The sequence below is a fragment of the Podarcis melisellensis genome, assembly GCF_964234715.1.
Source record: "Podarcis melisellensis genome assembly, chromosome: 14".
Taxonomy (NCBI): Eukaryota; Metazoa; Chordata; class Lepidosauria; order Squamata; family Lacertidae; genus Podarcis; species Podarcis melisellensis.
Genome location: NC_138546.1, coordinates 47,529,564 through 47,542,550, shown reverse-complemented (window position 1 = coordinate 47,542,550; position 12,987 = coordinate 47,529,564). Strand labels below are relative to the sequence as shown.

Sequence of the window (12,987 nt, the reverse complement as noted above, 5' to 3'; positions counted from 1 at the left end):
GGTTAGTGTGTGTGTGTGTGTGTGTATGTGTATGTGTATGTGTGGTGTTTTAGGGATGGATTGGCCTATTTCTGATCAGTGTCAATTCCACATGGGTTCTTCTTAAGTACTTTCTGCATCATTCTGTGAATTTTCTAAAGCCCACAAGCAAATTTTGTTTTAAAATGTGTATTTAAATGCTTTATTTCAGTGTCATTTCCAAATGTATTGTATCTTAAATAAGCATTCGTTAACATGTTCTAGAACACTTTTAAGCAGAGAACTATATCACAAAGCTCAGAAATGCAAAATCTGAAGGAGAGTTACATTCTAATCTGTTTGCAAAAATTCATGCACCACTAGTTCCACTTTTTCGCCAGTGTGCTTTTATTTTTTATTAGTGCAACACTTTGCATTGGTGGGTGGGCTCCACAAGTAAACTGATAATGATGAGAGCAATTAGTTCTGGGCACTTGAGTGGTGTGAGGCTTTGACCTCTGTCTTAAATATTGACCCCTTCATTTTATATGGCAAACAGATAGTGAATTGGAGCTGTACTTTCAGATATGACACAGAGGGTAACAATCTCAGACGCCAAGAGAAAGTCAAAAATACTACTTGGAGCACCTAAAGTAGCACTTAAAAAAGGTAAAGGACCCCTGACAGTTAAGTCCAGTCGCAGACGACTCAGGGGTTGCAGCGCACATCTCACTTTACAGGCCGAAGGAGCCACCGTTGGTCCACAGACAGTTTTTCCAGGTCATGTGGCCAGCATGACTAAGCCGCTTCTGGCGCAACGGAACACCAAAACCAGAGCAGTGCACGGAAACGCCGTTCACCTTCCCGCCGGAGCGGTACCTATTTATCTACTTGCACTTTTTGGCATGTTTTCGAACTGTTAGGTTGGCAGGAGCTGGGACCAAGCAACGGGAACTCACACCGTCGTGGGGATTCGAATCGCCGACCTTCTGATCGGCAAGTCCTAGGCCACAGCACCACCTGTGTCCCTTTAAAGTAGCACTTTGGATGCAACTAATTTTACTGTGCATGTTTCTGTTTAAGATGGCTGAGTAATAGGCGTGCTAGCATGTTTTCCCTCATCTCCAAGCACTGTCTTTCTGGTGGACTTATTTTGTGGAAAACACTCCCTATTGTGTGGGAAACAAAGGATTGTATCCCAGGAAGTTCTGGTCAAAGTAGACCCATTGAAACAAATGGACTTAAGTTACTCATGCCCATTGACGGGCCTAATTCTCAGTAGAACCTAATTCTGGATACAAGCCAAAAGAACCATTCAGTGCAATTGTAAAATGTCCAGCTTGTTTTCAAAAGATTTTTTCAAAGATATGGATGACAAATGGCAACTTAAGGCATGGAAACAGTTGCTTAATTTACTTGAGCTTAAAAAATGCATTCCACTTCCACTCCTGAATCTTAGGGGAAAAGGGGCAGGGTTGAAAAGGTCCATAAAGACTAGACTAGGGACTCGTGCACCCTTCCTCTTGTCTCGCCCCTTTGCCCTGGAGAAAACTCTTCCTTAGCATTCAGTCAGAGCAAACAGCAATTCAGGTTTTTTCCAGATTGACGTTTGGTCTAATTTAGAGCCAAGGAATAGATTTTCTCTGAGAAAGGAGTGGGGTGAGGGGAAAACCGCTTGAACCCATGCTCTATAGGCATGGGACAAGCAGAAGTGTGAATGAGCCCCTAGTGGCAAAAGAATGGCAGCCCATCCCTGCTGCTTCATTGGTGTGGGGCAACTGCTTTGCCTTCAAACAGTCCCTGGTTCAATCTTTAGTATCTCCAGTTAAAAGGTGATGAGCCCTGGATCCCTACACAGAAACATACTGCTCAGCTGTAGCGCCTTTTCCAAGTTGTTGTGAAAATCCTTAAACTAAAGTCTTAAACACACGTTTACCTGAAAGTCTGCAGAGCATGTATATGTTTAGGATTCTAGGGCTGGATCCAGGCATACAGTAGCTGTGGCTAACCTGCCCCATTAATTTCAGGAAGTATGGCTAGGTCAGGATCAAACCTACAGTTTGCAGAACTTGATTTTCTGGTTCACATAGTTTAAAAGCAAGGTTTCAACAAATATAGCCAATGTGTTCAGACCAGTGTTTCATTTGGGGACCCTAACAAATTTGAAAATGTCTTCAGATGACCATGCTAGCCAGGGCTGGCCATACTATAACACAGAGTGAGGCAGCAGATGCTGCAGGGAGGAGAGCAGGCAAAGCTGCAAGTGTCATGCCCTGCCCAGCACCCCCTAAGCAAGTCTGCTGCTGTCAGATGCAGTGGAGGGTTCTGTCCCATCAATGGTGTTTGGCTTTTGTACGTGGAATGGGGAGGCTGCTATCTCTGTTGCCTCAGAGATCAAAACGTCTTGGGCTGGCCTTTATACTAGCCACACGCTCATGGGGTGGTTGCAATTATCACGTTAGCTTGGTCATTTGAAGCTTCCATAGCCTTGCAGAAGACTGCCCTTAGCTCTTAATGTTGATGGGGTTGAGAAGGTGGTTTGTTCTACTGCAGATGCTGGTCAAAGTGGGAATATATGTTCATGCCATACTAAACATGCACGCAAACATGTGATTCCAATGAATGCTTGCTTTTAATTTAGCTGGTATGAAATTTAACCTTGATCCTGTGCTCATAAAGTGTGTTAGAATTATAGGCTATAATCCCAAAACACATTATGGGCACAAAATCAAGACTTCACTTTCACACCACTGTTAAGCTTGAGCCATAAGCCTTAATTTTACTAATGCTTGTATGGCTAACAGGACTGGCTTTCCCTTTTAAGGGAAGCAATTGGGCAGTATTTTCCCTGCAGAGCTGTCTAGCTGGGCTTGACCCATTTGGCAGGAGGCAGGAAGCAGCAGCAAGATGGAGAAGAAGGGGTGTGTGTGCATGGCATGTGGCCTGCCTGCTGCCCTTGGGTGGAGTGGAAGATGCTCTCCAACGCCAGTGTTGGTAGAAGATTCAGCTACCAATCCAGTCAGATAATGCCCTTTGCTAGAAGCACTGAACAGTCTTGGACCAGCCCTCCTAGATATAGCAAAGGGAATCCAAATTCCGAAGGTGCCTTCTGTAAGGGCCAAGAGTGCTTTCGATTTCAGATCGGTCGCTGCACTGAGGATGAGAGGAGTCACAGAAAATGCAGCTGGACACTGATGGTCTTTGATGGATTGTAAATAAGCTGTTTTTGCTGTACAATAAACGCTTCTAGGATAGAGAAGCCGTCTGGACTTGTTTACATTCTTTCTCACACATGAAATTTTGCTGTACATCTGCTTAATTGCTTTCTCCGGAGTTACGCTGAAAACAGAAGCTGGCAGACGGAGCGTAGCTGGACAATAAAAGCAATAAATCTACTGAACACCTTCTACCATTTCATTGAGACCTACGGGTATAGGGCGGTATATAAATTCAGTAAATAATAATAATTGTTGAATGGGTGTTATATGAGTGCAGGAAGGGTTATACAAGTGTACTTTCAAAATCACCAGCTATGCAAGTCTTCTCTACAGTACGGTGGTACCTCTGGTTATGAACTTAATCTGTTCCGGAGGTCCGTTCGTAAATGGAAACTGCTTGTAACATGAGGTGTGCTTTCACGAATGGCGCCTCCCACTGCTGGCACACCACCGGAGCGCGACTTCCGCTCGCATCCCGGGGCAAAGTTTGCAACAAGGGGCATCTACTTCTGGGTTAGCGGAGTGCGTAACCCAAAGCATTCTTAAGGGGGATGGTACATAACACGAGGTACCACTGTAATGCTTTTGTATAGTGCCCCAGCATTTCAATGAAGTTTGCACAGGACACAAATGCCCCCATTGGACTGTATACTATCATGACATGGTCATCTTCAGGTGTAGTTTTATGAACTAAATCAGCTTTCACCAACCTGGCCCCCTCCAGATGTTTTGAATTCCAAATCCCATCAGCCCCAGCCAGCACAGGAGGGCTGGCAAATGTTGAACTAAGTCCATAGCCTAAGCTGTTGACTCAAAACATAAAAATGCCCAGACTTTTAAAAATAAGGACACACATTAGGGTTTAATCTTAATGAGTCTATAAACCTCAAGCGATTCTTGCTCATTTTGAGATCTCGACGTGCTGTTTAAATTTCCTAACCAGATTGGACCAGAAAACTTTTTGTGTAAAATGGTATGTCCCTTTATTGAGTGAGTTGATAATGAAAAATCCATGCTGTCTTAACCATTTATAAAATATGCATATTCTGGCCTACTTAACAGCTGATTTAGTTGTTTTCACACTTTAGTCAACATTTGGGATAAATGTAAACAATTGAACTTTGGGATCCAGCAGGGTTTTCTATGACCCCACCCCAGCCCGCCCAGCCATGATATATACATTAAAAGTATAGATGTTAAGAAATAAAAACCCAAAGAAAAGGTACAGCTTAAAAGTGATTGAAGAGCAGTGGCAGTTTTTCCGGGTTCTTGCTTATTTGTATCTTCATCTGAGCCGCTGGGAGCTTACTTCACATCTTACAAACATTTTCTCCTGGCCTGGATAGAGGTGTAAATCGTCAAGGCTTTGAGAACAGAATGTCATTCTATGCAGAAAATTGGGGTGGGAGAGAGAAGAGAAAGAAACAAAATATTACTTGCTTATTTAATTGTAATAGTCACAAGAGGACGTGTAGTGTTTAAAAAGTACACTCTAAAAATGGCATCATAAAATACTAGACTGGAAGCTCAAAGACCAATGACAGCCGTCAGTTCATCATTACACAGCAGGGCACATGGACGATTAGCAAGGAAAGCCAATCATCATAACAGCTGCAACAGCCTTTAGAACAAAAGCAGTTTCATTGCCTGGTGCAGCACTGCAAGGCTGATGATCAGGTGGACTTCCTTTGGCAAGGAAGTCCACATAGAGAAGCTGTCTTAAACCAGGTCATGTTATTGGTCATGTTATTGGTCTGCCATAGCTCTGTGATAGAGCATATGTTTTGCTTGCAGAAGGTCCTGGGATCTTGCTCTGCTTTGCTAGATGGACTGTAGTCTGAGACCCTAGGCAGCCATAGCCAGGGAATAGGCAGTGCTGAGGAAGAGGGGACAGTGGCCGAAGGCACCGTATGAGGCAGTTTCCTGGGTCCTACTATTGTCTGTCTACTCTGGTAGCAACTTTCCAAGGCCTCAGATGAAAAAGACTTATTTCCCTTGTGATCTGCTCCTTTCCAATTCTGACCTTCCTGCCCGAAAAACACAGCCACTTAACTATGGGGTCTCCTCTTTCCTGTGGGACTGTCTCTATATTGTTGTCAAATTGGAACACACCTGTTCTATGATGTAATGCAAGATTCAGGGTCTTAATAATCTCTCTGTGTTTGTTTTTTGTGGTGGTGGTGGTGGGGGGTAAAATCCATCCTAGTGCAAATGCAGACATTGCTGTTGGGCCAAAGAGGAAGGGCAGCTTGTCCCTTGATGCAAGGGTGAGGGATATGTTCTCCAGCTAGCATGCCCAGTGTTTAAAGTTGATGACAGATGTTGTCCAGCAATGACTGGGGCCCCACAAGTGCCCTAGCCCTGCTCCAGACATCAGCTGCAGAAGGCAAGCAGTACTGGAATTGGCTGTGGTCATCCTCTAATGCAGCCTTTGTCTACCTGGTGCCCCTAGCTCTCATCAGTCCCAGCCAGCAAAGGTGTTGAATGGAGTCATCTAGAGGGCACCAGCTTGGCTCAAATGGCCCAAACCCCAACAGGGCTTTAAGCAATCACCCCTCTTTGTCCCATGACACTTACTTCTGTTGAGTTTCGCCTGCCTTGACTCGTATCGTCTCCATGATGAGTCCCAGTCGGCGGTCGCCCTTTCCCCATGGGATGATGGTTTGAACAGTGTTCCAGATGTTTTCCCAAATTGCAATCCCTTCCCACTTCAACTTGATCATCATCAGCTCACCAATATCAATTTCCAGAGGGACAAGAAAAGTGTATGTTTTATTCCCTGTAATGCCTTCGACTCTTAAGGGAGAGTTGGAGAGGGAGAAAGCAAAAATCCAAGCATCATACAAGGCACAGACCCATTGAAATCAATGGACAAGTAATTCACCCAAAATGCATGTGTGACACCAATGCACCTTTCACACATTCGTTTATCCTTGGGTCTCTTTCCCACCAAATTATGCTTGCTATATATCAAATGAACTTCACTGATACACCAGTTCAATACATAACATAATATAAACAAAATCAATTTACAGAGTCAATACAAAATAGTATCTGTCAGGGGTTCAGAAGGAGAGACACAGGAGGGGGAGCAAATGGAGAGTGAGGAGGAAGAGGACGAAGGGGGTGCAGGCAGTGACAGTTACCAGAGTCGTGACTCAAGCCTCTCTAGCGAATCGGAGGACTCACAGAAGGGAGCACCGATGGCCAGAGCGAGGGAGGTTCCAGGGGAGAAACCTCAGGAGGGAGGGGCCAGCGGGGAGTCCCTGAGCAGCAGCTGGAAATCGGGACCAGCTTCCCCACCTGAGCGCAGTGGGGAGGGGGAGTCCCAGGAGTCGGGACCAGTGTTCTTGCCACCGGCGGGAGGAGAGGAGGCAGGGTTGGCCACGCCCACATCCGGAAGCGGGGAAACGGTCAGAAGGAAGGTTACCGGCTGGGCGCGCGCGCCAAGTTCAAATGTACAGGCGAGCGGCACAGCAGGGAGTCCGGACAGGGAGCCAGGTCCTAAAGCCCGCCGGAAGGAAGGGTGGAGCTCAGGGGGGTCAGCGTCAGAGGAATCGAGGAAAGAGATAACCCCTGAGGGCAGAAGGACCCAGCGTAGGAAGGAGCAGCGTAGGAGGTGGAGCAAAGCGAGAATCTTAAAGTGGTGTGGCTTTAGCAGCGAGTCAGAGGGGACTTAGCCGATCTAGCGTCAAGACGTGGGTCTGCGCGCCCAGAGCTTGGAAATGGAAACTAAACTTCAATAAAGACTTTTGTATATAAGATCCACTGGGCGTTGGTCCTCTGTGAGCTGGGACCTAGCGGCAGTCCCTGACAGTATCAGTAAGTCATTAACTATCCAGCCAACCCCCTCCCCCAAAATGGAGACCATGTGAGGAATATGTGTTACAAAGGATAGCGAACATGGTGGTCAGTTTGGATGTCCAGGAGCTCATTGTGATTACACTTAAAGCTGTGCTCCCAATGAGAGACCTGTTGGTAGCTCTGTTGATCCATGTTATCTTCCTATATACATAAAAGTGTAAGGTTGTTGTCGGCATCAGCTGACTGGCGGGCAAACTGAAACTGCCTGCTTTTCTAGTGCACTTTTAAAGCTCCCAACTGTAGCGGCAGCAGTGTCTCTATCTGCCCCACAAATGATGTCAGGTGTGAGATGGGTTTGGTCTAGGATTAATGTCCTTGTGGGCCAAATTTGAATCCTTGGCTGGCCAGATGTGGCTTGTGGGCTGAAGGCTCCCCACCCCTATTTTACACAAAAATATTTGGTACCACCCAAGCTCCTCTCTGAGCTGATACACACACATTGGTTTCAAAGATAGATTCTATACCCAGCACAAGTAAAGGAGCACACTCGGTGTTAATTTGGCTTATAATTCAGCATTTAATTTGGCTAATTAAACAATCTACGGTCTTTTAAATTGCCCTGTGATCCTTGGATTCAGGCAGTATAGAAATTTAATAAAAAATAATAAAAACAACAGCAACAATATTATCCAGTACTCACAAAGTGATGGAGAGGTTTTCAACGTTGTCTTTGCTGCCTGTCAGTGAGATTGTGAATGTTGGATCTATTTGCCTCTCTTTGAATTCGTTGATGAAACGGAACTTGAACTGATAGTGATGAACTGTGGAAAGGAGGAAACCACTGGCTGAAAATATGCACCTGCCTTTACAGGTACTCTCTGGCTGTCTTCTTTCTCCCTACCTCCAGGGGCAAACTTGGGCTGCTAGGGGATCCGCAAGGCCATTTCCCCAAAACCACCTCTCTCTCAGATGGGGGAGGGCAGGGTTCAATTCTGCTGGGTGCTGCTTCACCAGTGAGTTTCCTGTGGGGAATGTGCCGACAATGCAGACACCCCTCCTCTCTCCCCTCTGACCAACTTTTACCAGTGGGTAGGACTGCCGAACTATCAGTTGCCTGATGTCCATCATGATGTCAGATGCGTAACAGCTGGGGCTGGGGCCACCCACCTGTCATAGTTGGCCTATGGGGTGGGAGGAGATAAAATCTGGCCTGCTGGGCCACAAAGGTTGCCCACCCCTGTCCCACTGCAAATGCAACTTGGTGTTTGAATCCTTAGCTCAAACTTCAGATTCATAAAATGATATAAAATGAAATGCAGTGGTTCTCCCATAAAATAATTCAGTTTGTTTGCTTCATCTAATGCAACTTTCTACAACGTGTTGCCCTTCAGATGTTGTAAGATTATAGATTATGCCATCTATCATCCTAAAGGGTCATCCTTTAAGGGTCAACATGGCAGGGCACCTGCTTAGGGGCAACAGCCTAGCAGGACGGCCATTCATGACCCCCTCCATGTACTGGTTCCTCCTCACCACTGTTGCAACTGGCTGGCTGGCTGGCTTGCCTTGCACTCTGGCACACAAACAACCACCATGTTGGCCTTCAGTGGCACTGGCTGGTTTGAAGACACAGGAGGTAACAAAGATGGGGCAGAGGAGCAACTGCAGTAGCCAGCAATACTGGTAGCAAGTGGGTAAACTCACTGAGAAAAGGGGGGCATTCAGAATGTCTTTCCCAAAGATTCCCCCCCCCCAAAAAAAATAAACCCTGAAGCCGGCATTGACTGTGATGCTCTTGTTTCCAGGGCAAGGGGAACTCCTCATTGGATTCAGCCTTGAATCCCTGATTGCTTTAATCGTTTGCAAAATGCATCCATGTTCTGGCGTGTGGTTTTGTTGTTCCTATCTGGCATTCTCACATGATCGCTGCAGCGTTTTGAGGAAAGTCATACCAGATCATTTGACAGGCCCCGGAATAATAGCTGCACTGTTGTTCTCCATTGCCTATGATGAAAGGCTGCTCTTGTTCCATGCCTTGACCTTTCGGATAACTTGACATTCTCCAAATGTCTTATTTCAATGGTGGCAGCACCAGCCCAAGCAAGCGGATCTCAGTGGTGGATGCCGAGTGGGGGAGGAGCAGGGTTGGGCATCAGGGGAGGGTGGGTCTCGCTTCCGCCACTCCCTCCCCGGCCAGGTCACTCTGAGCTGTGAGTCATGAAGTCACACTGCATTCGAATGTCACGTCTTTCGTTCATTAGTTCAGGAAACCTTTGGCAACTTGCTAGCTTTTAACTTCAGGGTGCAACCTGGGGATAATAAATTTGTCCCACCTTACATGGATGATGCAAGGATGACCAAGATCATTTCTCCTTTACATCTGCAGGTGAGGCAGTGGAAGTGCTGGACCAGTGTCTTGCCTGGGTAATGGACTGGATGAGAGCCAACAAACTGAAGCTCAATCAGACAAAACTGAGGCACTGTTAGTGGGTGGTTCCCAAGACCAGACTGCTGGGAGGTCGCCTGCTCTTGATGGGGTTACATTTCCTCTGAAGGAGCAGGTTCGTAGCTTGGGGGTCCTCCCGGATCCCTTGCTGTCGCCAGAGGCTCAGGTTGCCTCAGTGGCTCAGAGTGCCTTCCATCAGCTTCGGGTGGTGGCCCAGCTACGCCCCTATCTGGACAGGGATAACCTAACAACTTTTGTCTATGCTCTGGTAACTTCAATGTTAGATTACCGCAATGTGTTATACGTAGGGCTGCCTCTGAAGATGGCAGAATTCAGCTGGTGCAGAATTCAACAGCCAGGTTGCTCAGCGGAGCAAGACGGTTTGAGAGTATTACACCGATCCTGGTCTGATTGCACTGGCTACCAATCAGTTTCCAGGCCCAATTCAAAGTGCTGGTTTTGATCTATAAAGCCTTAAAATGGCTCAGGACTGCAATACCTCAAGGACCGCCTCTTTCCATATGAACCTACCTGGACCCTGAGATTATCTTCAGAGGCCCTTCTTCATGTGCCACCTCCTCAAGAGGTCCGGAGGGTGGCAACATGAGAATCAGCCTTCTCTGCAGTGGCTCCCTGCTGTGGAATGCTCTCCCCAGGGAAGTTCGCCTGGCGTCTTCATTATACACCTTTAGCCACCAGGCAAAAATGTTCCTTTTTAACCAGGCCTTTGGTTGATCCGATTTACATCCTATGCCCTTTTAAAATGTGTTTTTTTGGGGGGGCTATAGGGTTGTTGTTTTTATTTTAATTAGGTATTTTGTGGTTTTATAGCTTGATTTTATATCTTTGATTCTGTGGTTTTATATCTTGAGACCCCTGGGTATAGGGCGGTATATAAAATCAAATGATGATGGTGATGTTTAGGAGCACTTGGAACAGTCTGAAATGCCATGTACAGTGGTACCTCGGGTTAAGAACTTAATTCGTTCTAGAGGTCTGTTCTTAACCTGAAACTGTTCTTAACCTGAAGGCCACTTTAGCTAATGGGGCCTGCTGCCACCACGCCGCTACTGTGAGATTTCTGTTCTCATCCTGAAGCAAAGTTCTTAACCCGAGGTAATACTTCTGGGTTAGCGGAGTCTGTAACCTGAAGCGTATGTAACCTGAAGTGTATGTAACCCAAGGTACAACTGTAAATGCATGGTTGATTAGAACCAGAAATTATTTCTGGTGCCATTGTTGCAAGCCCAGGAATGTCCACCTCGCTCATGCTCCTCTCTGACCTTTCAGATGTGCAGATTGAGCATTGCTTTGTGTCTCCTCCTTTGCTCAGTTCAGCCCAGCTGGGCCCTGACACCAGGCAGGAGGGACTTTTCCGTGGAAGTACTTCTTCATGCAGTGCAGAGTTAAAGTGTGGAGCTCACTCCCATGGGAAACATCAGTGGCCACCAACTTGGATGGCTTTAAATTAGACAAATTTATGGTTATTGATGGCTACTAGCCATGATGGTTATGCTTTGCCTCCAGTCAAAGGAAGCAATTGCTTTTGAACAGCAGTAGCTGGAAACCACAGGAGGTGGAGGGAGTGACTTCTGCGTTCAGGTCTTGCTTACTGGTTTCTCACAAACATCTGGGTGGCCACTGTGAGGAGAAGATGCTGGACTAGATGGGATACTGGCCTGATCCACCAGACTCTCCTTATCTTCAGCAGGGGCACAGCAATGGTGGAAGCTGCTCTTTGGGGTGAAAACGCAAGCCTGGCTGCTGAGCATCTTCTGTAACAAAGTCAAGCCTTTCATAGTTCAGAATTTAGAATTACCATTTGAGACGAGTTGACTCCACTCTGTCTCTTTAGTATGAGGTTGTTATTGAAAATATTGTTCAATGGCAATTAGTAATTAGGAATTTGGCTATAAAGCCTTCTTTTGGACAGGTCCAGCTATGAAGTCAGCTGGCTCTCCCTTCCTTACCCCACTTAACTAAGAACCAGACAGCAACTTGTAAAGCAAGTTTAAAAACTATATTTACTTACTTTATAACCCTGTGTTGGTTCACAGCAACAGTAGCAGTAAAAACTATTCAGGGAAAATAGTTCTTTATATTTACAGTATAACCAGCTTCAGGCATCTGCTTGAAGCTGGAGCAAACAGAGGCAAGTCTGCATCCATGGCTAGTCAAAGGGAGAGAGAAAGGAACAGGGAACACTCCAGGAGAGGAGAGGAAATGACGTCACCCAGAGCCCTCTCAACCAACTGTATTTCTGTGGCCCACCTATCAGCAATACAGCTCTGTGGACTTATCCCCTTCTCATACTAACTAGCAAGGATATGCATTTGTTAGCTTTTGCTGCTAATCTCCCACAATAAGCCACAACCTCAACTTGAAAATGCCCAAACTCTCCAGCTGCCTATTTGCACTTCAAAAACAATGCCAGTGTGAGTGACTGTTTGCAGACAAATTCCAAATAAAATCTGGAGTGCCATCAAAGGAGGAGGTAATTTGTGGCCCTCTCTGGGCAAATACACTGGCATGGCCAGTTCTTTGTCAAATTCATCAGAACCACTGAGTAATGGAAGCCTGCAGATCTGACAATCCTCCCTGGGTTTTTCTCAACCTGTCCCCACCCCTGCCCCTTTCCATACTGAGATAGCACACCTGGCAAGTCTGTCTCCAGCCAGAGGCCCAGGAAGGGGTGGTTCTTTATATCAGGGCTGCCAAACTCAGGTTCCACCCTCACCATGGGTGTAGCCGGGGGGGGGGTGTTGGGGAGGGGCAGCTGTTCCCCCTAAATCAATAAAACACAAAGCTAGCTAATGGAGGTTCTGCCCCCACAACAAAAGCCCTGCCCGCCCCCACAAAAATCCTGGCTACGCCTATGATGCTCACTCAGAGACACACTTAAATCCACATGTTGTATAAGCACAGATAGACGTTGCCTGCCTTGGCTTCCCAGGAGACATGGTGGCAATCTCTTGCTCCCTCCTCATCTGCTCACACCAACCTTTGAAAGGCATCTGGGCTCGCGTCTTCAGGAACAGCTGCCGGCTGCCAGGGACCCTCTCCTTCTGAATATGGTAGCCCAGGATGTTGCACCTCTTTGCCCTGCAGCTGAGGCACCGGCCCTTGTCAAAGGTCTGCATGTCTTTGCACCAGTAGCCCTTGATATGCTGGTTGTTGTGCCACAGGGAGTCGATGAAGAGGTGGACGGACCTTTCGTGCGCACACTTCACGGTCTGAGCCAGACCTGCACAAAAACAGGGCAGCAGGACCAAGCACTTCCGCGATCTCTTGTTCACAGGGAATGGAAAGAGCTCCCAACCTGGTCTCTTCTCCCCCAGCACTCTGCTGCCATGTCCCTCTTCTGACAAGCCCCCTCCTACCAGCACCAATCTGAAGGACAGAGCCAGCTATCTACATCCCAGAGATGAAATCAAGAATAAACCACCCACTGCTACTCTTGAATCATTCCGACAGAAGAGCCAGGAGACAGACTGCAAGGAAGATGAAGACAGGACCCGATTTCAGCAATCTTTTATGATATGGCGCCCTGTGGGAAGCCAA

The 12,987-nt window shown here is 46.8% G+C and overlaps 1 protein-coding gene across 1 annotated transcript in view; it reads right to left on the bottom strand.

Annotated features, from left to right (window-relative positions):
- Nucleotides 1-4,134: 4,134 nt before the first annotated feature.
- Nucleotides 4,135-12,987, bottom strand: part of LIPC (lipase C, hepatic type) — a 51,080-nt gene continuing 42,227 nt past the window's right edge. Inside the window, exons 6-9 of the mRNA XM_081887737.1 lie at nt 12,428-12,670; nt 7,681-7,801; nt 5,754-5,972; nt 4,135-4,561 (exon numbers count right to left, since the gene is read on the bottom strand). Of these exons, the coding sequence (XP_081743863.1) occupies nt 4,462-4,561; nt 5,754-5,972; nt 7,681-7,801; nt 12,428-12,670 (683 nt within the window). The 3' untranslated portion in view covers nt 4,135-4,461. The remainder of the gene's footprint in view (nt 4,562-5,753; nt 5,973-7,680; nt 7,802-12,427; nt 12,671-12,987) is intronic.